The 24,376-nt window shown below is 48.8% G+C and overlaps 12 protein-coding genes across 12 annotated transcripts; 8 read left to right on the top strand and 4 right to left on the bottom strand.

Moving 5' to 3' along the window:
- The first annotated feature begins 29 nt into the window (after nt 1–29).
- HD556DRAFT_1318034 (uncharacterized protein) lies at nt 30–1,294 on the top strand. Its single transcript, XM_041301213.1, has 2 exons — nt 30–806; nt 862–1,294. The coding sequence occupies exons 1-2, from the start codon at nt 139–141 to the stop codon at nt 971–973; spliced, it is 780 nt and encodes a 259-aa protein (XP_041167782.1). The 5' UTR covers nt 30–138; the 3' UTR covers nt 974–1,294.
- On the bottom strand, nt 1,295–2,362 carry HD556DRAFT_1318030 (Frataxin). Its single transcript, XM_041301212.1, has 4 exons — nt 2,043–2,362; nt 1,851–1,968; nt 1,681–1,775; nt 1,295–1,573 (listed from the first exon to the last, which is right to left on the bottom strand). The coding sequence occupies exons 1-4, from the start codon at nt 2,225–2,227 to the stop codon at nt 1,414–1,416; spliced, it is 558 nt and encodes a 185-aa protein (XP_041167781.1). The 5' UTR covers nt 2,228–2,362; the 3' UTR covers nt 1,295–1,413.
- Nucleotides 2,363–3,174, bottom strand: HD556DRAFT_1318028 (Rhodanese-like domain-containing protein). The gene is made up of 3 exons (XM_041301211.1): nt 2,906–3,174; nt 2,612–2,847; nt 2,363–2,546 (listed from the first exon to the last, which is right to left on the bottom strand). Exons 1-3 carry the CDS (start codon nt 3,131–3,133, stop codon nt 2,471–2,473), a joined length of 540 nt encoding a protein of 179 aa, XP_041167780.1. The 5' UTR covers nt 3,134–3,174; the 3' UTR covers nt 2,363–2,470.
- Nucleotides 3,175–4,299: 1,125 nt separating this feature from the next.
- On the top strand, nt 4,300–5,129 carry HD556DRAFT_1453200 (Ctr copper transporter; the record flags this gene model as incomplete). The annotated part of the gene is made up of 3 exons (XM_041308085.1): nt 4,300–4,466; nt 4,525–4,773; nt 4,825–5,129. 3 exons carry the CDS (start codon nt 4,300–4,302, stop codon nt 4,922–4,924), a joined length of 516 nt encoding a protein of 171 aa, XP_041167779.1. The 3' UTR covers nt 4,925–5,129.
- Nucleotides 5,130–6,781: 1,652 nt separating this feature from the next.
- HD556DRAFT_1219046 (uncharacterized protein) lies at nt 6,782–7,463 on the top strand (the record flags this gene model as incomplete). The annotated part of the gene is made up of 4 exons (XM_041296755.1): nt 6,782–6,869; nt 6,926–7,015; nt 7,071–7,294; nt 7,359–7,463. Coding segments are annotated over 4 exons (507 nt in total), but the record flags the coding sequence as incomplete, so codon positions are not given.
- Nucleotides 7,464–7,772: 309 nt separating this feature from the next.
- On the top strand, nt 7,773–11,629 carry HD556DRAFT_1318007 (uncharacterized protein). Its single transcript, XM_041301210.1, has 10 exons — nt 7,773–8,038; nt 8,088–8,187; nt 8,243–8,490; nt 8,543–9,547; nt 9,599–9,696; nt 9,750–9,939; nt 9,992–10,380; nt 10,432–10,852; nt 10,902–11,070; nt 11,120–11,629. Exons 1-10 carry the CDS (start codon nt 7,820–7,822, stop codon nt 11,506–11,508), a joined length of 3,228 nt encoding a protein of 1,075 aa, XP_041167777.1. The 5' UTR covers nt 7,773–7,819; the 3' UTR covers nt 11,509–11,629.
- An 18-nt stretch (nt 11,630–11,647) lies between these two features.
- HD556DRAFT_28177 (uncharacterized protein) lies at nt 11,648–13,498 on the top strand. Its single transcript, XM_041310127.1, has 3 exons — nt 11,648–12,285; nt 12,337–12,493; nt 12,549–13,498. Exons 1-3 carry the CDS (start codon nt 11,716–11,718, stop codon nt 13,127–13,129), a joined length of 1,308 nt encoding a protein of 435 aa, XP_041167776.1. The 5' UTR covers nt 11,648–11,715; the 3' UTR covers nt 13,130–13,498.
- Nucleotides 13,499–13,552: 54 nt separating this feature from the next.
- On the top strand, nt 13,553–15,966 carry HD556DRAFT_1428269 (uncharacterized protein; the record flags this gene model as incomplete). Its single annotated transcript, XM_041304700.1, has 6 exons — nt 13,553–13,584; nt 13,983–14,051; nt 14,461–14,473; nt 15,461–15,530; nt 15,591–15,759; nt 15,819–15,966. 6 exons carry the CDS (start codon nt 13,553–13,555, stop codon nt 15,964–15,966), a joined length of 501 nt encoding a protein of 166 aa, XP_041167775.1.
- Nucleotides 15,967–16,452: 486 nt separating this feature from the next.
- Nucleotides 16,453–17,037, top strand: HD556DRAFT_1223742 (uncharacterized protein; the record flags this gene model as incomplete). Its single annotated transcript, XM_041296909.1, has 3 exons — nt 16,453–16,754; nt 16,806–16,863; nt 16,915–17,037. The coding sequence occupies 3 exons, from the start codon at nt 16,453–16,455 to the stop codon at nt 17,035–17,037; spliced, it is 483 nt and encodes a 160-aa protein (XP_041167774.1).
- A 258-nt stretch (nt 17,038–17,295) lies between these two features.
- HD556DRAFT_1428268 (Rhodanese-like domain-containing protein) lies at nt 17,296–18,528 on the bottom strand (the record flags this gene model as incomplete). Its single annotated transcript, XM_041304699.1, has 6 exons — nt 17,296–17,352; nt 17,403–17,709; nt 17,767–17,854; nt 17,914–18,110; nt 18,167–18,203; nt 18,267–18,528. The coding sequence occupies 6 exons, from the start codon at nt 18,526–18,528 to the stop codon at nt 17,296–17,298; spliced, it is 948 nt and encodes a 315-aa protein (XP_041167773.1).
- A 217-nt stretch (nt 18,529–18,745) lies between these two features.
- Nucleotides 18,746–20,322, top strand: HD556DRAFT_1428267 (ATPase V1 complex subunit C; the record flags this gene model as incomplete). Its single annotated transcript, XM_041304698.1, has 9 exons — nt 18,746–18,877; nt 18,935–19,186; nt 19,237–19,328; nt 19,387–19,485; nt 19,541–19,609; nt 19,659–19,751; nt 19,798–19,891; nt 19,945–20,082; nt 20,134–20,322. 9 exons carry the CDS (start codon nt 18,746–18,748, stop codon nt 20,320–20,322), a joined length of 1,158 nt encoding a protein of 385 aa, XP_041167772.1.
- Nucleotides 20,323–20,655: 333 nt separating this feature from the next.
- HD556DRAFT_27689 (cytoplasmic protein) lies at nt 20,656–24,368 on the bottom strand. The gene is made up of 9 exons (XM_041310115.1): nt 23,892–24,368; nt 23,543–23,836; nt 23,211–23,483; nt 22,956–23,165; nt 22,686–22,910; nt 22,182–22,640; nt 21,875–22,075; nt 21,417–21,828; nt 20,656–21,359 (listed from the first exon to the last, which is right to left on the bottom strand). Exons 1-9 carry the CDS (start codon nt 24,150–24,152, stop codon nt 20,737–20,739), a joined length of 2,958 nt encoding a protein of 985 aa, XP_041167771.1. The 5' UTR covers nt 24,153–24,368; the 3' UTR covers nt 20,656–20,736.
- Between the last annotated feature and the right edge of the window lie 8 nt (nt 24,369–24,376).

Raw genomic sequence — 24,376 nt, 5'->3', positions numbered from 1 at the left:
GCAACCACAACCTAAATTACTTACTCCCACAAACAGCCTGAAATGGAAACCCCGCCTAACTGTTGTCTTGAGGCTTTAAGAACGCTACACTTGTCCTTCAACCAACCATATTCTGACCTGCAGCCAAAATAACTTAGTATGCTCAAACGGCAACGTCCTGCAACGCCTCCGCCATCGCTGGACGAGATTCCATCGTTTCCCGATCGACCTATCAGACCCATACCACACCGTGAAATTCCTCCAGACATATTTTCACATGAATCGCGTGCTAAAAGACGCAGAATACTCCCTCCAGTACTAGACGGTGCACAGAGAGGCTGGGGTAAACCACCTTTGTCAGTGCCTCACGCAGATGATAGCGATGGCGAAGAAGATTGGATAGATGGGGAGGATGACGCGGAACCTGGTCACTTCGCGGAATCACCGGACTATACAGACTACAAGCAGGCCAATACTATGCTACACGAGATGCATGCTCTTCACCAGCACAGGCTTATGTTTATCCAACCGAACTCGCAACCACCGTCACATCTATATTTGCCTCCGCATGCAGGCTTCTCAGCCCCTCCACCGCCTATGGCCACCTATCCACATAATCTTTGGCAATCTACTCATGGACTTCGCCATCCTCCTTCTATTTCCTCCAACGGCAAAGTATTTATACCAACGCTGCCGGAATGCCCTTTGCCTGAGTTCTATTCCCATCTTCCACATGCGGCCCAAGCTCATACTGAATCGGCTGCGCACACCCCATTGGATTTTCACGAAGTCAAGTCTGTGAGAGAACGCTACGAGGATACCAATAAGTGCGAATCGTGCCTTCTCTTCTTTTCATGTGGCGTTGCTAACTATACCGAACAGATTACTGGGATCAGTATTCCTCTCGCGGAGACGGGAACTTCAAGAAGGCCCTAATTACAGTACTCCTGTCACGGAGCGAGGCCACAGTAACCAACACCGGAACTTACTATAAGATCGAGCCTTCAGATCAGGTGCTGTGGACAAAGACATATCATACACCCGTCCGTCGTGACCGGCACCTTTGATCCCATCATCGTTTAGTCTGTCATCATAGATGTCTTCATCACTCTCGTCCTCACATCCTATTTTATTTGGCATGTTCACATACTTTCATCTACATGAGCATTCTTGGGCGCATTTTTTTTACACCACTATCACATACTGTACTATCGTGCATCGCAAATACAGGATATCCGAGATCGCAATTAAACCGCAGCTTTTAAAAGATGGAGCAATTCCTACCCGTTATGTGTAGGCAATGAAGTATCAATGGAATCACATTGTCAATCCATGGAAGCATCCAGATCTTGTATCTGCATGAGTGGAGGAAGTCCTACCCGTTATGCGTAGGCAACTAAGAGATCGTAATGACAATCTATATCCGTAACAAGTCTACTCCCGTATCTGCGTAGACACATCCTCTAGATGCAGGGAGACTTTAGTTCGGAGCATATCCGTTATCTCCTCACCCAGCAGCTCGCCAAGCCCTATTCCATCTCGCGCATATCGCCAGTCGTCTGATTCCGGTACGTAATCATAGCGCTTGGGACCACTAACAAATTCGCGTTTCATAAGTGGACGTTCAAATCGGCGAAATCAGGCATGCCAAGCAAGAAGTGCGTCAGTGTGAAACATCATCAATCAGACGATTCGACCCACCTGCGTGGGGAAGACAGCCATATTTGCTTGTTTGGTGGTTGCTTATTGATCACGTATGTCCCATAGGTACCTAAGTTGAGTGTCAGGACGCCGCTCTGCAGCAGAAGAAAGATAGTGAGTCAAGGGCACAACCACAGGACCAGAATTCTGGTATCTTAGAGCGTACTTACATGATAATCTACTTCATAGGCGTCATTTCCTACTGTGTCCAGCAAATCCTCGAGCCGCTCGAGTAAGGTTGTCATGGTCGCGTCGGAAAGTGCATGATACCGCTCTATGGATAGGTCACTGCATGCAGTATAGGAAAATGATTGACCATCTTGAGCAGGATGGAGAAACGGAGGCAGGAGGAGGGAGCGGACCTGACATTGACCATGGGGGCAGGCGTGCTCAATGTCCGTCTGCACACGTAAAAGTGCGTCGCCACCGGAACCCGCGTTGTCAATGGGACATGTCTTACTAGCAATGATATCCTATTCGCAGCTGCATTCTGCCAATGCAAGCTCGTGCTTTTTGGAATGCGTCGAAGCAGGTTGCGGGGAAACATGAAGCAGCACGGGTCGGACTAACCGTGAGAACAACTTCGATCAAGAAGGTCGGATCACTAGACAGCCACGAGCAATAAAAAATGAAGTGTTCGAACTTCTTGAAACGTCGACCACGCTCTCAAAATTCATCCAGGGTTGAGAATTGGAAGGTCAATTTAAATTCATTTCATTCGCTATGGAAGAAAAAATATTCTCGAGGGCTGTATTGTGCATGTTGCATTATTAAAATGTGGGGAAGTACATCAACTTGAAGTAGTAGACCCCTTGCCTCCTTCTCGTGACGTCCAGTCTAGCCATGAACCTTCATAATTTAAAATGCTAAAGAAACATGAGTGCACGTTGTATCAAAGCACAGTAAAGATGGCCGGTCTGCGATCACTCACTTCTCATATCCATTCCTCTTCGCAATATCACATGCACTAGCACTCCTCATTCCACTACGACAGTAGAACACGACTTCTTGTTGCTTTCCTGGCTTCTCGAAACCATGCTGCGCCTTAAAAGCCTGAGGCGAGAGGTGGAACGAGTTGGCAAGTACCGAGAGTGGTAGATTCACAGAGGACGGAATAGAGCCCTGCATAACTTCATCGGGCTCACGCACGTCAATCAGGTAGGCGTCCTATGAAAGATAGTGGGAAAGTGGGTAGGCACAAGCACGATATGAGAGTGTGACGTACTGCACTGGGACTGAGGGTCCTAGGTTTAACTTGCTCGTATGTGAGCACAGGCCCCTGCCAATCCTTCTGGAGCTTGTCTTTGGCCTTGCGAGCAGCTTTCAGAGCGTCATTAGCTTTGCTCGACTCGTAGCGCGCGAAGATCTGATAGGTTGGTCTCGCAGCCTGACGCGCGAGTAGCGTAGGGCGTGCTGCACGGCGGGTGGTGTTGAAAAGTGCAGTTCGCAGCATCCTTGATTCCTATATGGTGTGAGTAATACCAGGCGCTAAGCTCATAAAGTCTATCATACCAACCTACGTAAGCGCTATTATGAATAGAAAAATATTCACGTGATCAATCCGCTCTTTTTGCTATTGGTTGTCGCAGAAATGCCGCAGTCTTCCCGTATCCCTTCTTTCAATCTTTGCCAGCACTTCACTTTATCCTTCACTCCTTCGCTCCTTAAGCTTCATCCTCCACCTTGCATTCATCGCTCATACCTGTCTGTGCGCCGTGGGCTTCAGAATTCCATCTCCATGCTATGAATATTTATGTTTTAGCAGTTTTGGAGCCTGTAGGGTCTCAGGAGCGAGCTACCTCAAAGGAACCACCAGCGTTGTGGTTTTTTTCCTTGACACGTCGCAGTACAAGTGGGAGTGTCATCCTCAACAAGCTTGTACTGTGACGTGCCATTGCCTTACAACTCGTTCTATCTGTTATCTTGCGGGTTCAATGTTTTTTTGGGGGATTTGTCTCAGTTATCCTTGTCCCCGCGTCTCTATGGTTCAGGTTACCTGCGAAAAGGATCTATATGCCTGTTGTCATCTCTTTCGATATTGCTCTCGAGGTCCTGGGTCTTGGTCACTCTGTACATAGTACCGATACTGTGAGAATATGTTTCCATTCTCAGCGTTCAGTGCTCATTGTTGTTAGCACTTTGTAGTCACGGACAACGCCAGTCGGGTTAGTTATCATTTCCCCCGCACATGCCGAGCACGACTGTACGGCCGACGTCGTACCGATCGGACGAACCATACGCAGACCAATTCGCGCCAGCTCATCCATTTCTCCGAGTACGTTCCACGCGGTAACATGAATGCCATGGCCGTGACGTGTGAGCGTTGTTCTCCGAATCCGACCTACCTGTTGACGTGGCACTGTCATTGCTTGATCTCTTATATTGTCCGTCCAACCTCTCAGCTTCCGGGATTCATGACAGGCATCGAAAAAAATGGAATCTGGCGTTGGGTTGCTCTCCAAATTTAGCGGGCCCCGAGCCTGAGAACCTAATCTCGGTTTTCCCCGAGGACCTGGTCTTCTTACCATTTACCTCTTCGCTTCCCACTTCGTATAGTCACCTTAAACTCTTGAATTCATCATGGATATGAACTCTACTACTACTACTACGACGACTATGATGATGACGCCTTGGTTACATTTCAGTGGCGGTGACTACTTGATTTTTGAGACTTGGATGCCTGAGTCGAAAGGTGCAATCGCCGGTGCTTGCATTGCGCTAGTCGCATTCTGTATTCTTGAACGTTGGATTTCAGCATTCCGGCGTCAAATGGAAATCCAATGGGGGTCAAGGTTAGCCATGCTCATATACACGGCATGATTAATGCTGATTCGCTTTGATTAGGGCCCTTGCGCTAATCTTGCAAACGCAGCGTACTTCAACTGATGTTCAACATGTCGACGATAAAGCCAAAGACCCCTCTGATGTGATAGATGCGATTGAGGAAGGATCTTCCTCTCTTCCAATCACCCCAGCGAGAGTCCGCAGTCGCCAGAGGCTTGTACCTCCCTTCATTCCCAGGCACGATATCACGCGGGGGATATTCCAGGCTGTTCAATCACTCTTTTCGTATGCCCTGATGTTGGCCGTCATGTAAGTCCCGCAACGTATGCCATCCAAAGAGTTGAACTTAGCCAATATCAGGACGTTCAATGCTTCATATATTATATCCATCGTTGTGGGTCTTGCCATAGGTGAAGTTCTGTTCGGGCGAATTGGTCGCCTGAATGGAGGTCGAGTTTAAAGCAAACACTGTTTTGATGATTTTCTTGCTGGGTCTTTGCTATCAGTCGCTTTCGTGTGAGGGTAGCTTTATGGTTGCTAGTTTTATGTTAATTTTGGACACCTCCCAATATCTGTCTTGTAATCGGACAGTCAACTATGCAATTATTACTCGAATAAAATACATCTTTTATCAAGGTCGAAACCTGTGATTCAAGAGGTGGAACACCTCCGGAGGTGTTCCAGCGATTCACCTCTGATTCATGTTTCACACGATTCATCCGTGAAAAAACTTGATGCTGGATCGTCTTTTGGAACCAACGCTGAATCGTGTCAAAATCGCCAACTCTGACTCTCCCTAATTTGTTACAGTGGGAACCCGATCCATCAACTTATGATCCTATATGATCATGTGTTCGTCGCCCACAGGCAGTCGGACTTCCAGTGGGATGGCATCTCAGAAGCAGGTACTGGTTTAGCAAAATTTATTTTGTCTGCTCAATCATACAGACCCGGTCTCATTGTGACACTGCCTGGGTTCTACAAACAGACCTCTTTTTCAGGTCCCTTATCATACGTTCCTCCCGCCTGGCTTATAGTATTATCGGATCAATAGCTGCCTGACGACAGGACTTCTACAGTGTCATCATGCGTCGTTCACAAGTATTTTGGTTTCATGGGTGCGGTTATCAGCGTCGAGACAGTATCCTGCGGGATCTTCGTTACCAGTCGTGAACTACATCACCGCAGTGATTGCACGTACCCGCGTTTGTCTCTACCCCCAAGTGGACAAGAGAGAAGGAGAATTTGATGCATATCTGGATGACGCAACCAATCTGCACAGTGATAGCGGATTTTGCGTGAGTGCAGAGAGGACCCCCGATAATCCTTGTTAAGGACCGCCTCCGGAGGTTAATTTTCTTCGGTAGAATCAAGAACTACTAGCTTTTCAAAGTCTTCATGGTCGGATTCCACTGAGTATTGAGTTGCTTAAATCCGGGTGATAGCAACAAATTCAATGATGATAGTCACTTCCTGTCTTTCGATCGAGACAAAGTCAAAGATTGAAAGCCAATGTAATTTGAATGTGATTTAACGAGTCTACAATAAATGTTCTGCTAGATTTCCGTTCGGCCGACAATATTTCCAACATGTGACGAAAAAATTCTACGCCGGAGGGGTGGACCTGGGACAAGCCTCCAAGACCCCCCAATTTATAAGTGGCCTGGGAGCGGCCCTAGCGACGAATTTCGCCCTCTCCTGAGGTGAATTGAGGACAGTACTTAGTATGGATTATCAGGGGTCCTGTGCAGAGCCGTTCCGATGACTGGGCGCATATTATTGTCCTGGACCAGGAACACGATAGACCCTGCGTTGGGATTTCAGCCTGTTAAAGACAGCGTGCATGACCACGGTGGCATACGATGACATGTACTGTCTCGGAGAAGACCCGCGGCGAGGAAAATGGAGGCGAAAGGAACCCTGCTTACATTAATGCTGGCAGCCTGAGTATCAGTGCCTACATTAAGTCGCTGGAAATGTAAACTCTGAAATGCGAGTGAACACAAGCTCAAGTGGGAGACATCACTAATGGAGCATTGTTTAGACCAGAAAGGTCCTGGGATGCCCGGCAAATTTAAATCTGAACCAGCTATCATAATGTTGGGCTGCCATGCATGGCTACCGGGTCGAAAAGCATAGGAACCGGTTCGGAAACAAGAGCAAATAAGTGTGAAAAACTTTTTCGTACCTCAACCTTAAATACGAGAAGCGGAGCAGACTGAATAAACTGGAAGCAAGCTTTGAATTCTTTCTTGGGAGTCTAGTCTCTTCAATCATCGTAAAAATGATTCTCCCCTTCATTGCTGCCGCCGCCGTCCTTGCCACAGCTGTGCAAGCCCACTTTCAGATGCAATATCCTATTCCACGAGGTCCTTTCGTCGAAGACTCAGAACCAACGTTCTGCGGTGAGTGTAACATAGTCTAGGCGTCTGTGTACATTGCTTCATCTGATTTTCCGTAGACGGTTACAACGATGCTGTAAATAACCGTACCGTATTCCCCTTTAGTAACGGGATCATCAACATGAACAGCGAACATCCGTTGTGGACAGGTAGGTAAAGGGAAGCTGCTCTTTCCTTGCAGAAGTTGATCATTTACAAATACAGCGGAGGTCCTCATCTCGACATATCAAGACCCTAATAACTTTAGCTATTTCAATTCTAGCTCTGGTTATCAGGTTGTAGTTCCATTCTTCCAGCAAAGCGGGGAGGGATTGTACTGTTTCCCTATCGATATCGCTGCTGCAGCAGTGAATGTGTCCGGAATTCAAGATGGCGCGAATGTTACCATCCAGGTTCTCTTCAATGGCGGTGACGGTAATCTCTACCAGGTAGGCAGTCTTTTTCCACTTATTTTTTTTATGAATATGATTATTGAAACGAACATTGTGACAGTGTGCAGACTTAACTTTATCTGCTAACTTGACGGTTCCGCCGGCTAACGCCTCGTCCGGTTGCACGAACGTATCATCTTCTACGACTTCTACTAAGAGCAGTGCTGGTAAAGGGGTAGAAGGTGGAGCAGGAATCATCGTTGCAGGAGTGCTTAGCATGGCGATGATGATACTTTCTGCTCTGTGAAAGGGTAGTAAACGGCATCTTCTCGAGCAGGATGCTTCAGCACTGCTTTTATGTATCCGTCTGACGAACTTGGCCAGATCCCAATGGCATGGCCCACGTAATTTCAATTGAATTCAAGTTTACATAAACTCAACTCAACCTTCTGACATCCTGGCGGCTTGTGCTTATGTAATTTATATCGGATGACTAATCCATGTCCATTGAAAGATATGTTTTGAGCGCAACTCCAGCAAACCTAGACCAGCAACTTCCCTCTTGTGTCTCACCACAACATCATGTCCGGTCTGGATGATGACTACGACATACAGGATACAATTCAACAGGAAAACGATGAGGAGGATAATGAGCAGCAGTCACAACCGAGGGCGAATGAGAAGTCTCGAGGATCCATTTATGACGCATTAGATGACGAGGACGAAGAAGAGGAAGACGAGGATGATGAGGATGAGGAAGATGAGGAACCTGGAAGGGACCGTGGGCGAAAGCGCGCCAAGGTCCGTGCCCTTGTTGACCTGCGCCGCTGTGTGTATTAATCTATCGCAGCACCGGCACAGACGTAGTGCTGTGAATCGTTTCCTTGATGTCGAGGCCGAAGTCGATACCGAGGAGGAGGAAGAGGAGGAGGAAGATGAGGCAGGTGGAGGTATGAGCCATTTTACTAACTCGTTCATGCTCCCATAAACAACTCATTATCCTAGATGAGTTTATTGCAGATATTGGGCCAGAGGGCGATGAAGATGACGTGAATAGACGCGCAGCGGTCAATGCGCGGTTGGACAGGCGAGAAAGGGAGCTGAATGATCAAGATCTGGCTAAAATTGCCCAGAATCTTCACGAGCGCTATGGTCGAGCAGCAGTGCGGTACACGGGAGACATGAATGAAGTACCGCAGCGCCTGCTGATGCCATCCGTGCATGATGCAAGCTTATGGCAAGTTCGAGTCAAGGTGAGTTTCTCGGGGATTCTTCCTGATTACTGAGGCTTGAATTACATGGCAGCCTGGTCGCGAACGCGACATTGTCTTTAGTCTCATGAGGAAAGCAATTGATCTCGAGTACACCGCTCAGCCTCTCTCGATCCTATCTGCATTCCAACGTGACTCGCTTCCCGGTATGGTATACGTCGAAGCTCGGAGTGCCCAGCAGGTCAACCAGGCTTGCAAGGGTCTTGTCGGCGTGTATCCGAGTCGCGGCATTGTGCTGGTCCCCATCGAGGAAATGGCTAGCTTACTGCAAATAAAGAAGCAAGACCTTACCGTGACTCCCGGAAGCTGGGTGCGCATCAAGCGTGGCAAGTACCAAGGTGATCTTGCACAGGTCATGGACATCACAGAGAACGGCGAGGATGTTGGACTCAAATTCATTCCGCGTATCGACCTGAACCCACGGGACGAAGCCAACGTTGATGGTCGGAAGCGCAAGAAGGCTAGTACTGGGTTGACGACGATGCGACCGCCACAGCGGTTCTTCAACTACGAGGAGGTCGTCAAGGTTTACGGGCGCAAACAGGTCTCAAAGCGGAACCAGGTTTACGTCTTCCAGAATGATACATACAAAGATGGGTTCATCGAGAAGGACTTCAAGCTTAATGCTCTGCAGCTAGATAACGTCAACCCGACACTGGACGAGATTACGAAGTTCAGCCGAGGGCAGGATGGTGCCGATAACGAAAATCCGGTGGATCTGTCGATCATTGCGGAGGCGTCACGGAAAGCTGCCATTGCCGTGCTGCAGCCCGGTGATCATGTCGAGGTGTTCGAGGGCGAGCAATCTGGTGTCTACGGTGTCGTCGATTCGATCAATCAAGATGTCGTGACCGTCACAGCTATTGGCGTTGATATCGATGGTCAGAAGGTGGATGTCCCTGCGCGCAGCGTGCGGAAACGCTTCAAACCAGGTGACCATGTCAAGGTAATGACTGGTCAGAACGCAGACGAGACGGGGCTTGTCATCTCGGTAACAGACAACGTGGTGACTTTCCTATCAGATATGTCAATGCAAGAAGTAATTGAGGTTTCGTTAACTCTTATTTGATTGATATTAATATCCTCGCAGGTTTCCGTATTCTCCAAAGATCTGCGTGAGGCCGCCGAAGTCGGTTCTGGAACCAACGTTGTTGGCAACTACGAATTGCACGACTTGGTCCAGCTCGAGTAAGCCGATCACCGGCATTCCTGTATGTATTTATCTGATTATTGGTGTACAGCTTGCAAACTGTCGGTGTCATTTTCAAAACCGAGCGAGACTCCTTCCGTGTTCTTGACCAGAATGGTCAAGTACGATTGGTGCAACCTCACCAAATCTCGATGCGGCGGAACTCTGACCGTGCCATTGCCACGGACTCTGAAGGTCACGAACTTCGCGTACAAGACAATGTCAAGGAGATTGAAGGAGAGGTCAGTCCCTTCTCGTAGCATCTAACAATCCCGCGGTTTTAATGTTTTACAGACTCGTAAAGGCCGAGTGTTGCACATTCACCAGTCATTCTTCGCCTTCCTACACAACAGGGACATCATCGAAAATGGCGGCGTATTCGTAACCCGGTGTCGCTCCCTATCATCGCTCGCTCCAAAGGGTAACCTCGTCAAGCCAGGGATGGACTTAGGCAAGATGAATCCCACCGCTGCTGGTGGTGCTCAAGGCGGCATGGTTGGCTCTGGTGCAATGGGACGTGGGCCACGAGACCGTGACATTGGCGCAGTCATAACAGTCGTCAAAGGCAATCACAAGGGTTACAACGGTATCATCAAAGACATTAACGGTACCCTGGCGCGCGTAGAGCTAAATACTGGCAATAAAGTTATTACCATCGAAAAACAAAAGCTGTATCGGAGACTGTGAGACATTTGCTGTCTGTCGGTGTTTCTTCTGCTTACCTCTAATTACAGTCCGGATGGCAAACTTCAGCCACTTAGTGCGCCCTACCATCAACAAGGCCAACAACGAAATATGGGTCCCCCAGCCGGAGTGCCCAGTCGGACTCCGAATCCATATACTGCTAGCCGTACCCCTGGTTGGGGGGGTCGGACTCCAAACCCATTTCCCAGTGGGGATGGCAAGACACCTGCATGGAACGCCGCGTCACGAACGCCAAATCCATATGTTACTGATGGCGGCAAAACCCCCGCATGGAATGCCTCGTCACGGACGCCGAATCCATACGCTGGTGGTGGTGATGGTGGTAAAACTCCGGCATGGAATGCGTCCTCGCGGACACCGAATCCCTATAGTGAGCCATCGTGGGGATCAGGCGGCTGGGGTGGTAGTGCATCACCTGCACGTCCAGCAGACTCGAGCTGGTCGTCTTGGGTGAGTTCCTCTTGAGCTTCAATCTGATTTCGGACTTATGAGCAATCAGAACGCACCAACGCCAGCTGCTGCGGCAACCCCTGGGTTCTTATCTGCACCGACCCCTGCTGCCTACACAGGTGCACCTACACCAGCAGGCATTATGAATGACCCTGGTTCAATGTCTGCACCTACTCCAGGTGTTTCGGGTAATGAAGATGACCATGACTCGGACTTCGGTACGCATGATCAAAACAATTGAATGCCTTCTATTTACACAAGGAATAGGTTTGGTGTTACGTGACCCTTTGATCGCGAACAAAAAAGTGGTGGTGGAGATCCGAGGCTCGGAAGATGCAGGATGGCTCGACGGAGATTTGGAGCTCAAGAGGGGTTATGTCTCCTCAGCCTTTGCTTCATTGTCTGAGATCACAGCATTGTTCCACCCTCTGGATTCGCCAGGGGGCCCTCCGGTTCACGTACCGACGATCTACCTTCAACCTGTCCAGCCAGAGGAGGTAGAAGATCATGCTCTCGTTTTGCGCGGAATTCACAAAGGCAAGCATGTTGTCTTAAGAGAAAGTGCAGGACATGGAGTTTGGAAGGTGTCGCAGTTCCAGGACCCGGAGGCATTCTCAATTGACGAGGAGTTATTGGTGAAACTTTACCACGTTTGATTGAGGATATGTTGTTTTCACTCTAGCTGTTTTGCTGTTCCACTGGTTCCATCTTGTATAATTCCATTTTTGTCTCAGACAATAAAAATGAGTGATCTAGTAATAAATAGACCAAACACGTGTACTCTAATGGAGTGGCGTCAGCAGCAGTGCTTGAGAACATTACTAGTACTTCTACAGCCTGAGCTCTGGCTCTAGTCACTAGCCATGGAATCCAACCCATCAATTAGCATATCGACAATACGAACTTTGCACGTTCCTCAAGAAGTATTGGAGAATATCCCAGGACATTCCCAGCCGTCATCACCACGGTCAAGCGCCCTGGCGACTTCCCCAAACAGCCCTTCTGAGTCGGTATCCTCATTACCTTCCGTCGGCTCTTCATTCTTCTTTTCTTCCGCAGCTGCCAGTCCACCGCGCTTCCAGCCTCAGTCTAATCACTATACACGGGATTCTAGTACACAGGGGCTTATCATACCGTCTCTGACCCTACCAGCTCCATTGCGTTGTCCCACTCCTTTTGGAAAAACCCTTGGAGACCTGAGGTTGCTAGTCGTAGGGAATGGTGCCGATGACCGTGAGCTGGTATCCAATATACTCTTGGACGACAACGAAGATGTTGTGGATATTAGTGGATGGGAAGATTTCGAATACGGTTCGATTTTAAGAGCATCCACAGATTGGATCGAGCATCGAGATGCCCACGGACTTGAGAAGTTCGAACCTGCAAAGAATGTTGAGATAATATCTATCGCACGACACGAGTTCGATGATAATGTACGTCATAATATGCACGGTGACTCGATTCAAGTTAACCTCCCCCCCCAGTTAACGAAATCTTCCATATTACCTGTTATCCAGTCGCCATTTCACTCAGTATCTGAATTAATTGATCCCCGATGTCAGGCATCCGCTGCTCTGGCTAACTTAATTGCATCACCGTGGTCGCCATTGCATACCGCGCTCATTATCCTATCCAGCTCAGGTGAATATCAGTTCCATGCACTGTGGTTGCTACTTCTGACTTTTGCATTATACAGGCCCGTCTACTTCTGAGGACGGCCCCATCGACTTACTTACTCCACATATCCCTGTCATACTCATGCGTCGTGGTCCAGATCATACACAGTTCCCTTCGCGCCCCCACATGTCTTCATTCAGGCCACGTTCAACAGCTGCTCTTCGAAACGGCCTTTTTCGCTCACCAGAGACGCTTTCTTCACTACGATTTGAGGCAGCAGAGCGCTTCCTTCGCTGGCGTGAAGTCGAGTGCGCCGTAGAGAGAATAAACGCCTCCCATCGAGAAATGGTTTCCCTGTCTTCCAACGCACCTTTATGGAACAAGGCGAAATGGGAAGCAGAATGGGAATCTCGATTGTCCCAGGATGTCGCTATCTCCTGCGAGCGCGAAGACCCCGTGAGGGTTCCAGAGCAGCAGTGCTTTGATCCACTGCACTTATCATCATTAATTTCGTTTTCTCTGTGCCTCCTTGATCCTGCGACGAGATTGCTCAGCAGGAGCGTTTCTACCTTTGTCGATAAGTTGGCAGATAGCCAGGTCAGGATAGCAATGGTGGGCAGTTTGTGTTTGGGAATTGGGATCGGGATGATGATACGATGAGGGACGGCATTTCAGAAGGCAGTTAGTTTGTCGTGAGGAGCGTGCGTTCGCTTGATTCTCGTACACATATTTGCGTTAAATCGTAATATCCGGTTCATTTCACTATTACTTACTTACTGCGCATCTATTAGTGGTAGTTGGAGTGCACGATTCAGAGACAAATCAGCGCGATTCAGAGGGGGTTCAGCGATTCAGTGCGCGATCTGGAGACAACTCAATTTTCGAACCGCGTGAAAATTGCTGGGCAGAGGCACTCGAGAACAGTCTGCTTGATTAGGGGGAGTATTCATTCTGAACTGCAAGATTAGATTTGCTAACATATTCATGGTTCTGTATTCTCCTCCAATAGTCAGAACTCCAATGAACGGACCACGTTGTGGCACACATCATAGTACGAGTTCAAGGACGTAAACGATCATCCACATGTCATCCCGCCGACTTTACTTGACACCAAGGTGAGCGATAAGGGGCCTGCCTTGGCATGCGGTGACAGTGATCATAGTTGCAGCGCGGATGCGACGCTGAAGGCGATGATGTAAAGCTGGAGCTTAGAACGATATTTCAAATGTCACGGTGAATATAACCAAATGCGAGTGAATACACTTGATGTCGGGGAATTTACAGCGATCAAGTTGGTCAGGCAGAGAGGTCAGCACCGCACCAACCGCTGCGAGTAGACACGGATTGGAGCATAAATTTGCAGGAAGGCTGTTGCAAGTGGTGTATCTGTGGGCTTATCGACTGACCGGAAAAAAATGTCCAGGTGGACCTCGGCAAAGATAAGGCTACTTTGTGTGCCTCGGGTATTGCAGATTGTGCCAACACGATGGCGTGCATGATTGGCGAAGTGGAGCATGGAGGATTACCGATATGCCACGTTTAATCAGGATGGCATACCGCCGTACTTGCCTTACGCGAAAGAGTGTAAATCGTTGAACCGCTGCAGAGCCATGAACAAAAACAAATGGTGGAGCCATTTCCCGTTCCGGGAGCCGCGGCAAAGAGCTCACTAGCGTAAAGTCACTGTAGATCATAAGCATGCATGTCCTGCATTTTCCCGACAAGCGATAGATATTGAAGTTGCCGTTGATTAGTACCATCGGAATATCACACATATAAGCACTGACCACTGAGATTACAGGTCCAGGAACTTCCGGCCCATGATACCGAATGACTGTATCATTCCCTCGATTTTACCGCGTAAAAAGTGAGGCCGAGGTGCGTAGAACGTGTAAGAATACCTCAGCAAAAATGCATAATGTAGAACGAGGATGTCTTGCCTGTCGCCGCGTTCTGGTGCAGCATGTCGGTTCTGATAAGTTTTATCGAAGAAAACGTCAAACAGCACGAAATTGCCGCTGTGCCCTGATCGCCTTCTCTGTCGGTGTGCCTCATGTATGAGTCGGTACTAGGAATCGGAGAATAGATAAGGTAGATGAGTCTGTTCTGAAGCAATTTTTAATGCACGAGGCCCTGTTGGTGGATAGTAAGTAAGTAAGTACCGTAATACCCTGTAGCACCGCGGTACTTAAAGTCTCGGTCATTTTGAAGCTCCCACTGCACCCTCCGAACCTAACAGATATAAACAACGTCCCGGGCGAGCTCATTGCTATGACTTGGGATTCGCAGACTCTCAGGCTTTATATAAAAGCCCTTTATCCAAGCTCCGCGGTTTGATTCTACAATCTGGACAAGTGGATCCAGTGCTCTTCTCTGTAAACCAGTGTCAGTCCAGGGTGTATAATCATGATCACCCTATCGTGCCTCTCATTCCCGGCTGTATGCGAAAAATTTTCATATCGAAGCAATCTCGTCGAAAGTAATCCCTGGATAATTCTGGCTTCATTCGTATGAGAATCACATGCCCGAGCACTGCCCGAGAAGATCTTGCGCAACCCTGCGGCATGGTCGGATATTCACTGGGCACCCGTCCTCGGCTACGCATTCAAATTCGAATGACGCTTCAAACGTTCGTGCACGGGGATCCGATATCAGTATCACTCATCAGCATGACATTTTCGAAGAATTACTCGCAAGAAACGGGCCGTTAGATGCAGTGAAGGTTCCTATCTCGTGATGACAGCCCACATCATGCTTCGAGCGCCTTGTCTCGGCCTCATTTGATCTTATCTGAGCCGTGACAAAATCAGCTAGACTTATTCATGCTTAGCCGTCTGTCGCGCAGTCAGCGCCCTTACCGACCGAGTGGCAGTGCCGAGCAAGGTCTTATATCAATCCGAACAGCGTTTTCCTCATGTTAGCCCGTCTGTCAAAGGCATCGGGGTTACGTTGACCTTCTTCGCCGCAGCCATGAAGTGGTTCTGTCGAAAGAACGAGCAATCTTGGGAGGTTGTCGGTTGCGAGTGTATCGATCCTGTGCCAATGATCGATGATGGCGATGGTGCGTTGGTTTGGTTCTGGGCCTGTGAATCATTTCCCATCAAGCTACTCCCCATCCCAGAGCTCGATATCTTGCGTGTCACAGATACGGACACGTGTGGCACATACATCTTTGACCTCGGGAAGCGTTCACCCCAAGGTTCTGATTACTGTAGGGCGGTGCTTTTCGCCAGGCAACAGTTGTTTCAAGAGATTGTGAAGAACGGTTACAACATGTTATTGTTGGAAGGGTGAGTGATTCCAGTGTATACGGCATTAAGAAGTCGCCTGATTACACCTTCAATGATAGCTGGACGCTAACTCTTTATCGCAAGGGAAAGTCGCATCGTATAGAGGTACAATATGCAGGACGACCAGCATACGTGTCAGGCAAAGCGCCACCGTTCCACCCTCCACCATTCATGGCCGTCTTGGAGTCGCAGCATCTTTTTTCGTAATTTATTGTCCACAACTGTATCTGCCGCCGAGAGTCCAGGCCATCATATATTTATCCCATCGTGTATTTTTTTCTGCCTCATGCTGTCCTACCACATCTTTGACATCCCAATTCGTACATCCTTGCTCTACACGCCTGCTGGTCGTAAGGAACATGACGCACCATATCCAGAAATGAAGGTCTTCGCAAGATGTGACGATCCCAGAGGACTAAGGGGTATCAGCAGATTCATCGTGCATTACCTCAAGCAATTTGCAAATGTAAACTCTTAATTTTGGTGGCCCCTCGTGGTAGGGTTCTTGCCATCAGTGGGACACCTCGGAAAGCGGAAAGGCCCAAACCAGCCATAATTCAGTTCGGCCACTGGCACGTATATAATCCAACCGCGTCACAGAATGGCGCCGTAACTATCAACACTCAAATAACTGCTCTCCTACTTCTCTCAGTCTTTATGACTATCAAGAACATCTTTTCTCCACCAACTCTCATGGTCCGAGTCTGCAACCGCGCCTTAACCGACTTCTGTCATAATCATTTTGGTATACAGATACATCACGGCCCCAAAAGTCATGCAGTGGAGACAGAATGCGTCGAGAGCTCGTCCGGGCCAGCGCGCACACACCCATGTTTAGCAGATTTGAAACCAACAATCGTTGGTCCCAGGGTAGAACACAAGGACGAGTTCACCTGCAAAGGAGGTGTTGATGCTGGAAGACTCGTCAATCTAGCTCGTAAGGGTTTGTATTCGACAGCAAAGGAGATGGGTGGTAATGTTCTCCTGGAAGAAAAGTCAGCACATCCTCTATCTTTGTTCCATTCGCTGCTAACCTACGCCATTAGATGGGACTGCGAGATTCGGCATCCTAGATACCAGCGCCGCGACCAATTCAAGGTCACAGTGAGTGTTCCGTTCCGTGTCAATTAGTAACAAGATCGATCCTTTCTATAGATTCATTATTCAGCCACGGTGGCTCGATCATGCTGGCCTGATGCACAGAGACCTGTTGAAATTGAAGCAGCCAAAGGTATCAAGGGATTAATGACTGTTATAGATCGTCATCCGGAATTTTGAGAAATTTTTTGTTGTTAATCCACGGACAGCATGGGTCATCATTGAATAATGTATTCTTAGCCGAGAGGATTCGGCAAATTACTGTATACCTTAGGTCAACACTAATAGCAGGGAAACATGGGGATAGAAGATAGTTATGTAGCACCACATTAGTAGTTCATGTATATGACGTACCAGCACAATGGCATATACTTGATTTCGATGCGAACACATTTCAAGGTCTTCGATATTTGTGGCATGGATCAAAAATGGAAAAATTCAGTTTGCCGCCTTCTCGATCTTGCTAGATGCCCGGCTCGCATATCCGGTCCAAGACTGGCAAATATTAATAACCTGCAAAAAATCTCGGGTAGATCATGGCTCACCTCATCATACAATGCCACATTTTGGACACCCAATAACTTCAGTCCCAACCAGAGGACCCCCGCAGTCATACCACTTCCACAAGACGTGGTGATTGGTCGTTTACCTTGGATGACGGCTTCCGCGTGATCGCCTACGTGGCTCACTAATGCATTCCGTAATTCGGGAAGGGATAGGAAGGTGGAGTACTGCACGGAAGAATTAGGGATAGTACGAGTTTGCAGGAATGCAGTGAATGGCAGGGAAAACGAATGAGGAATGTGACCGGATGATAAGCCAGCCCGCGGTTCTGACTCTGTGCCTAGAAACCTACGAGCGTAAGGAGCCGTAAGCTTCGTCCGTGAAGTTCGCTATTAGTCTGCTCACCGACCACGGGAACGAGCGTCAACAACAAGCTCGACGGCTGAGTCCGAGTGAAGATCCGTAAATGAGTTTGACACCATTTGATCGTAGGCTGTTGGAGGCCGCAAGCTTGGACGACATTGGAGGATAGCGAACATGAAGTCAACTCACACCGTATCATTCCCTTATCGAAGACAGGAGTGGGATAAACGGATTTCCTTGCACGAACCGGCGGCTTAGCCTCAATTGGAAAACCCTCTGCCTCCCAACGTGGCAGACCTCCGTCGAGGACACTAGATTTCTCGTGGCCAAACGCTCTAAACATGAAGAGTGCACGTGGTGATGAAAATACTCCATGCGTATCGTATCTGCGCAATAATATGGTTCAAAAGTATGCTTTGATGGGAGAAGTGTGAAACCGCACAAAATTACATGAGAAGTGGGGTCGATTCCGAATTCCTCTGTTGTGGAAAAGAAAGAGGATTAGGCAATATCATTCCAGTCTCCAAGGCAGTTGGTCATACCGCAGGCATCGGTAAAGTGACGTTCACTCGGAATCATATGTTTAAGGCCGAGTTCATGGGGAGAGGACACCTCATCCAGGTCTAAAAACTGTGCACCAGGGATGCGCTTCTCTTGAAATTCTTCGTTGGCCTTCCGCGGCGAATTGGGCATGAACCAGCTAGAGTCCAGGATCGATACCTGTTTGGTGGCACTATCAGTAGGAGATTCAGAAAGAAGCAGTTGCTGCAGCTGCGATGGTGATAACAACAATGGCGTCGACATTGATCTTGAAAAGGCCCTCTTCACCGTCAAGGAAGCTATCGGAAAGCGTTTCCCAGCTGCATTCACGCCATTCCGTGTCAGCAAGGCCAGCAACATGGCAGTTGAAATTTAAAGAATAATTTTTTGAATTTCCACACTTGATTTCACCATGTAAGTCCATATTGGGCGGTACTCGTTAGGTGCTGACTGTTGTCCGTCGGTTCACCAAAAGCACGACATGCCATCCGACCAAAGCACTTGGTTGATCGCAGTACCGCAGGACGGCGATTCCGAGGGTCTCCTACCAGAAATCACAAACAAGCTCCCTCAGCCTACGAGAGTAGCAGAACTTGGCATTCCCTCATTCAAGGTCTTCATTTCGTACTCATCGGGGCAAGGACCAGGCATCTCATGAATCGTCGTGTAGACAGGGACATTAGACTCCCTGATCGCCTTGTCAGAGGAGCTGCCAAAACAAGACGCGTTCTTTACGGCCACAGTCGCAAAGATTGTGGATACACTCCGCAACTTGCTGAACAACGACCCGGCCAAGCTTGCCCAACATGTCCTTGTAAATGAGCGCACCGTCGACTACTACGTACTTGGGGGTTGGAAATGGAACGACAGTCGATACGGGGTACAACGAAGTCTGCGGGAGATGGTTGATGTCCTGAACAAGGTACTTGCCGTGCATCGTTCCTGCAGGGGAGGTACTCATTTACGCCCAAGGAAATGGCGTCCATAGACAATGTGATGAAGGCCAAACTAAACAACTACAATCTCGTGAAGGGCTCTCTAGTTCAGATGCAGCGCAAGAAAACGTGAGCATGAACTCTAACACATAGCCCTCCAAGCAGCGCTAACCACTCCTCAACACAGCGGGAACCTCTCTATACGATCCCTCGTCGGCCTAGTATCCAAAGAGGACATCATCCAGGACTCCGAATACCTGGAAACATGCCTAGTTGCCGTACCAAAGTGAGTACTCCTACATGAACGCTTGTTGACTTGAGCAATAAAATATTCACCCCAGACTCCTCGTAAAGGAATGGAACTTGAAGTACGAGCGACTGACTAACATGGTCGTTCCCCGTTCGTCATCGTATGTACCATCAATACCTCTGCGCAAAGGCTCACATACCTTCTAAAAGACTCATAGAATCAGACAGCGAATACACCCTCTTCGGCGTAGTCATCTTCAAACGCGTACACGACCAGTTCGTCCAGAAATGTCGTGAAAACAAGTACGTCTACCCCACCGCACTCACACCCGCAATAACATCCCACCAGGTTCATCGTCCGCGAATTTATTTACTCAGAAGAACAAATAGCCAAAGAAGGAGAAGACCTAGAGGTAGCGGACACAACGGAGAAAGAGCTCTGGGTAAGAGCCCACCATCACCATCAGCAACCCCCTTGTTCTCACCGCCTCCACAGACCGAACTTTTAAGATTATCTCGGACGTATTTCTCTGAGTCTTTCCAGATCTTCTTGCATCTAAAGATCCTTCGGTTATTTGTGGAGAGCGTGCTTCGGTACGGTCTACCCGCGAATTACGTTGGCTTCGCTATCAGAGTGCGTTGTGTATCTCGGACTCGCTTCACTTCCATTTACAATAAATCACAGCCCGAACCAAAGTACACCAAGAAGACCCTTTCAGTACTCACGAACCACCTCAGCTACCTCAGTCCCCGCTCCTCGGGCCGTGCCCAGAAACACGGCACAGCCGACGAGTTCGCAGGAGAGTACCAGTCCTTGATGGAACAGGAATTCTTTGATTTCGTCTTGTACGAGGTACCATGGATCGTGCTCTAATAATCAATGTTCCCCCCGAGAACCAAGTTAAATAGTTCTATTAGTGGAAGGATAACAATATGACCAGCCCACTACTGTAGAAATATCATTCGATATAATGTACAAAGAACCGGGAGCGAGCGAGCAGCAACCACGTATATGACACAGAGCAGCGGAACCGATAAACAAGTAGATCGATGATTGTAGGTACGAAAGGACAAGGAAAAAAAACAACATCATTGAATGTGGGTTCGGTTGTGTGATATCAGTCATGATGAGTGCGAGATGTGGGAAGGGAACGTAGAGAAGATCTCCTGGTACATTTTGAATAGATCCTGGATAGTCCCTGAGAGACCGACGCTGATTTTGCGATCGCGTGCGAGCGAGAGCAGAAGAAAACAAAAAAGAAAGAAAGAAACGATACAGATGCAGCAGTTACAACCCGAGGTTCGACATCACCCTCGAAACCTCATCAACAACATCAGCATCACTCCTCATCGCAGCACGCTGCGACGACGAGCCAATGACAGCCGACGACCGCGGACCATACACGCTCGGGAACGACGGCGCCGTAGCACTCGTCGGACTAGAATCCCCACCCGTGCCTCCACCCGTCGACGTCGTAGGCGACTCAGGCTGCGGCAGCCTATTACTCGCCTCTGTGATGCGCGAGAGCGAATATGTGAGGTCGAGCGACTGTGCCCGATTCTGCAACGATCGGGGCTTGCTGATCTGTTCCTTAATTTTTGACTCGAGCAGCGAGTCCGACCCGCGCTTGAGCGCATCTTCGGTATTTCGTCGTGTACCAATCCCCGTGCCCTGGGTCTGTGTCATTAAGGGTGTGGGGATCGGAGATAGGGGACCTACGATCGGGGGTAGCGGTGTCCAGTAGTCAAGGCCCGTTCCTGGCGGACCATATGCTGATTGAGAGTCCTCATGCTCCTCTAGATCGTATATGTATGCAGGAGCATTAAACAATGCTTTTACGTCCGGCGATGAATTTGCCATCCTCAACCTCCGATCACCTAGTATCTCCGAACGGGTAAGTTCAACGGATTCTAAAGATAATTGTCAGGATCTAAATAATGATAAAAACAACGGCGAAAGACGCTCACCATGCCTCCTCGCAGTCGACAACACCTTGCTATCAAAGTGCGGGAACGCCTCCGCAAACGAATCACCCCGTTTATGCGTATGTGCCGTAGGCGACGGGTACACATGTACATTGTGGTTCAGTAAGAACTGCTCCAACAGCTCCCTTGCCGCGAGCAAGAAATCCGAATTGCTCCTCTGACAATGGAACTTGAACGAGTACTCGCCCACGTCCGCGACCGCGACCGCGCTGGAGGACGATGCGGAGGTGCCATTGGTGGGGCTCGGCGTAGGTGCTTTGACGTTCGGGGTGATGACCACTTGGAACTCGCGCTTGATGCGCTCCACAAAGGTTATAAAGTCGGCGGATGCGCAGACTTTGGGAAGATCAGCGTTGGGCGGGACTGCCATGTCTGCTTCGAAGGGGACGTGTTCCTGCTTTGACGTCAGCACCAAATTCAGCATAGCAAAGAACACGCACGAGCAACATCGCAGCAGCAATCTGCACCTGACTCTCGGGACCAAAAATCGTCACTACATCTGAAGCCGTCTCCTTATCAGGGAATCGTACACGCGAGTTGGTCTTGGTCTCGATGTCGTGTATGAATATCGCCTTCTCGCCAAGTAGCGCGCGGTGGTATCGCCGGGGAATCGATAGCGTCTCGTTCACATAGTCCTTGTCCTGCGCCTCGTCAGCACCCACCTCCCAGATGCCATATAGAAGGGATGGAAAATAGATAAAGAAGGAAAAGAGGGGACAAACGGGTGATGGATAAAGCCGGACGCACCTTTGGATTCACGATCTCCATCACCGACTGCTTCAAGTTCTCCAAGTTAATAGCGTTCTTCGAGGGCGTCCTCGCCACGACATTATCCTCATTGTCATTGTACCCTCCCAGAGCAGCAAACTCTTCTGCGTTGCTAAACTTGACATACACCCCATACTTTTTCATTATCCGCTGGATATTCCGCCCGCCAATGCCGATGATGCGCTTGTGATACGCTTCGGGTACATGGAAGGATATCTCTGCCGGAAGCTCTTCTTGCAAGAGAGTGAGACCAGTGAGTACGGAAGCATCGTTGCCAGAAACATCAATGAGGAAGTTATGATCGTTGAATGTCTCAAATTTGATCTTGACATTCGTTGTCTGCATGATTTTGTTGATCTTGCCGTTCTTCTTCCCTGAGATGAATTCTCGGTGCTCATTGGCTAGCTCGACTTGGAAACGAATCTCGTGATGGAATGCCTGCACTGTGTGAGTACATGCACAAAATAGGGAAATAAAGCGTACCTTGACGATGTCCAATTCTAGAATCATGTTCACCGCAGCGCGTACCTCATACTCTAGGCCATGCATCTCGAAGCACATGCTCTTGAACACAACTTCCGCACCAGTTGTAAGTGAGATTTGTTTCAGGAGCGTGGTCACTTGGGAGGAGTTGAGGGTCGTAGGTGGGAGGAGGACGTTGAATTGGATTGGTAGGAGCCAGAAGGAGGCGACGTAGTATTGGCAGGCCTAGAGGTACTCAATGATATGAAATAAGAAGAGAAGAGGACGCACGAGTTGCATTATAGATCGAATTGTACGCTGTACGTTCACACGGTGGTCTCCGAAGACGGTGATGAGGCTGGCTGAACTGCCAATAGACGGGAATTGGACAAATGTGGCATTGTCACTCATGATAGACTTGAGGTCTTCGGCTCGGTCGAGGACCATCCAGTCGAGTTTACGAGGGACAATAACGGTGTCACGGGAGATGACAGATTTCCTCTGTAGACAAGTCAGAGAGATACAAGGATTGGATGAGAGACGGACCTTGTTGACTGACAACTGATACAACATATCCCTCGCCCTTTGTACTCCAAAGAACTCGCCTGTGATCCATATGATGTTCTGAGGATGACGGGCTGCAGGTGTAGATGTCGTATTTGGAATGATATCAGGACCGACCAATGCCTGCAATGGCGAGGGGAAGTAAATGTTTGTGGCGGTCTCCTCCTGGATGCTCTGGAGAACGTGCCTCTTCCGACCTGCGACGATCGCGTGGAGCTTCTGGTCGATCTCGCACATTTCGGAATGAAGACCGCTCTAAGTGCATTAATAGGTCAGGTAAAGGTGAATAAGTTGAAGAAATGGGATTAACGGACGAGTTCGTCTAGCATGACCAATAAGCGGACCCTTGCTAATTCCGTAGCATCGCCCTGACCAGTGATGACGAGTTCGCAGACGCGTTCTGTTTCGAGACCGCTCCAACCTGCACTATTAACGCCGTCTGGGGGAGTCCGACTGCTTAGGGTGAGAGGGGAGTTTACTACTGCGATGTGAGCTAGAGTAGCGCCTGCGATGTCGTCCAGTTTACGACGGACGTCTGGTTTGAGGGTTGGTTTTGAGGAAGGAGCGTCTAGGATGTCAGCGCGAGCGACTTTGATAGCTGTGCGATGCTATTGGGAAGATAAGATGAGGATGAGAGAGAAATAATAAAAAAGGAGGACTGACTTGGACTGGACAGTCTTTAAGTAGCATACCACGAGCAGCCATGACCTGTTGGTAGGGTCCTGAGATGTAAAAATTTGAAGCTCGGTGAGCGTGGTCTGCTGGTAGGTAAGAAATGTGTAGGTTGTGGGTTGACATTGCGTGTATAGCGAGTTTGTCTACATCTTCGGGAGGTGCAGGGTCTGGTGGGAGTGAATTTTGAAACTCTGGGTGAATATGGCGTGTGCGACGTGGATGAGTGAAGGAAGTTGAGTAGATGTCCATTGTGTAGGGAGAGGAAGAGGAGTAAGAGGGGTATGTATGTTTCTGAAATTTAATAGGAGGGGTAAAGAATTACCAAGTTGACTTGTTTGTTATATTGATTTAAACTGGTATGAACTGAAATAAAGAAGGAAAAGGAAAAAGAAACTAAACAGGACGTTAACGAAGACGAGGAAGACGACGACGAGTGCTTGCACGACGTTGACGACGTTGAGGACAAAAATGCA

This window comes from Suillus plorans (assembly GCF_016647745.1).
Source record: "Suillus plorans strain S12 chromosome Unknown HD556scaffold_1, whole genome shotgun sequence".
In the NCBI taxonomy this organism is placed as follows: domain Eukaryota; kingdom Fungi; phylum Basidiomycota; class Agaricomycetes; order Boletales; family Suillaceae; genus Suillus; species Suillus plorans.
Note: the sequence above shows the minus strand (reverse complement) of the source record. Positions and strands in the feature narration are given on the sequence as shown.

Bases quoted from the DNA above. Each gene is read 5' to 3' on its own strand.
- HD556DRAFT_1318030 (XM_041301212.1), bottom strand. From the start codon at position 2,227: ATGTTTCCCCGCAACCTGCTTCGACGCATTCCAAAAAGCACGAGCTTG. The intron at 1,969-2,042 runs GTCCGCTCCCTC...TACTGCATGCAG, and splicing joins GCCCCCATGGTCAATGTCAG to TGACCTATCCATAGAGCGGT. The intron at 1,776-1,850 runs GTAAGTACGCTC...CTTCTGCTGCAG, and splicing joins CCTATGAAGTAGATTATCAT to AGCGGCGTCCTGACACTCAA.
- HD556DRAFT_1318034 (XM_041301213.1), top strand. From the start codon at position 139: ATGCTCAAACGGCAACGTCCTGCAACGCCTCCGCCATCGCTGGACGAG. The intron at 807-861 runs GTGCGAATCGTG...TATACCGAACAG, and splicing joins CGCTACGAGGATACCAATAA to ATTACTGGGATCAGTATTCC.
- HD556DRAFT_28177 (XM_041310127.1), top strand. From the start codon at position 11,716: ATGGAATCCAACCCATCAATTAGCATATCGACAATACGAACTTTGCAC. The intron at 12,286-12,336 runs GTACGTCATAAT...CTCCCCCCCCAG, and splicing joins GACACGAGTTCGATGATAAT to TTAACGAAATCTTCCATATT. The intron at 12,494-12,548 runs GTGAATATCAGT...TGCATTATACAG, and splicing joins CATTATCCTATCCAGCTCAG to GCCCGTCTACTTCTGAGGAC.
- HD556DRAFT_27689 (XM_041310115.1), bottom strand. From the start codon at position 24,152: ATGGACATCTACTCAACTTCCTTCACTCATCCACGTCGCACACGCCAT. The intron at 23,166-23,210 runs GTCCGTCTCTCA...ACTTGTCTACAG, and splicing joins ATCAGTTGTCAGTCAACAAG to AGGAAATCTGTCATCTCCCG. The intron at 22,911-22,955 runs GTGCGTCCTCTT...GAGTACCTCTAG, and splicing joins TTCGATCTATAATGCAACTC to GCCTGCCAATACTACGTCGC.
- HD556DRAFT_1318028 (XM_041301211.1), bottom strand. From the start codon at position 3,133: ATGCTGCGAACTGCACTTTTCAACACCACCCGCCGTGCAGCACGCCCT. The intron at 2,848-2,905 runs GTACGTCACACT...TATCTTTCATAG, and splicing joins GGACCCTCAGTCCCAGTGCA to GACGCCTACCTGATTGACGT. The intron at 2,547-2,611 runs GTGAGTGATCGC...ATGTTTCTTTAG, and splicing joins AAGAGGAATGGATATGAGAA to CATTTTAAATTATGAAGGTT.
- HD556DRAFT_1318007 (XM_041301210.1), top strand. From the start codon at position 7,820: ATGTCCGGTCTGGATGATGACTACGACATACAGGATACAATTCAACAG. The intron at 9,940-9,991 runs GTCAGTCCCTTC...AATGTTTTACAG, and splicing joins TCAAGGAGATTGAAGGAGAG to ACTCGTAAAGGCCGAGTGTT. The intron at 11,071-11,119 runs GTACGCATGATC...CACAAGGAATAG, and splicing joins TGACCATGACTCGGACTTCG to GTTTGGTGTTACGTGACCCT.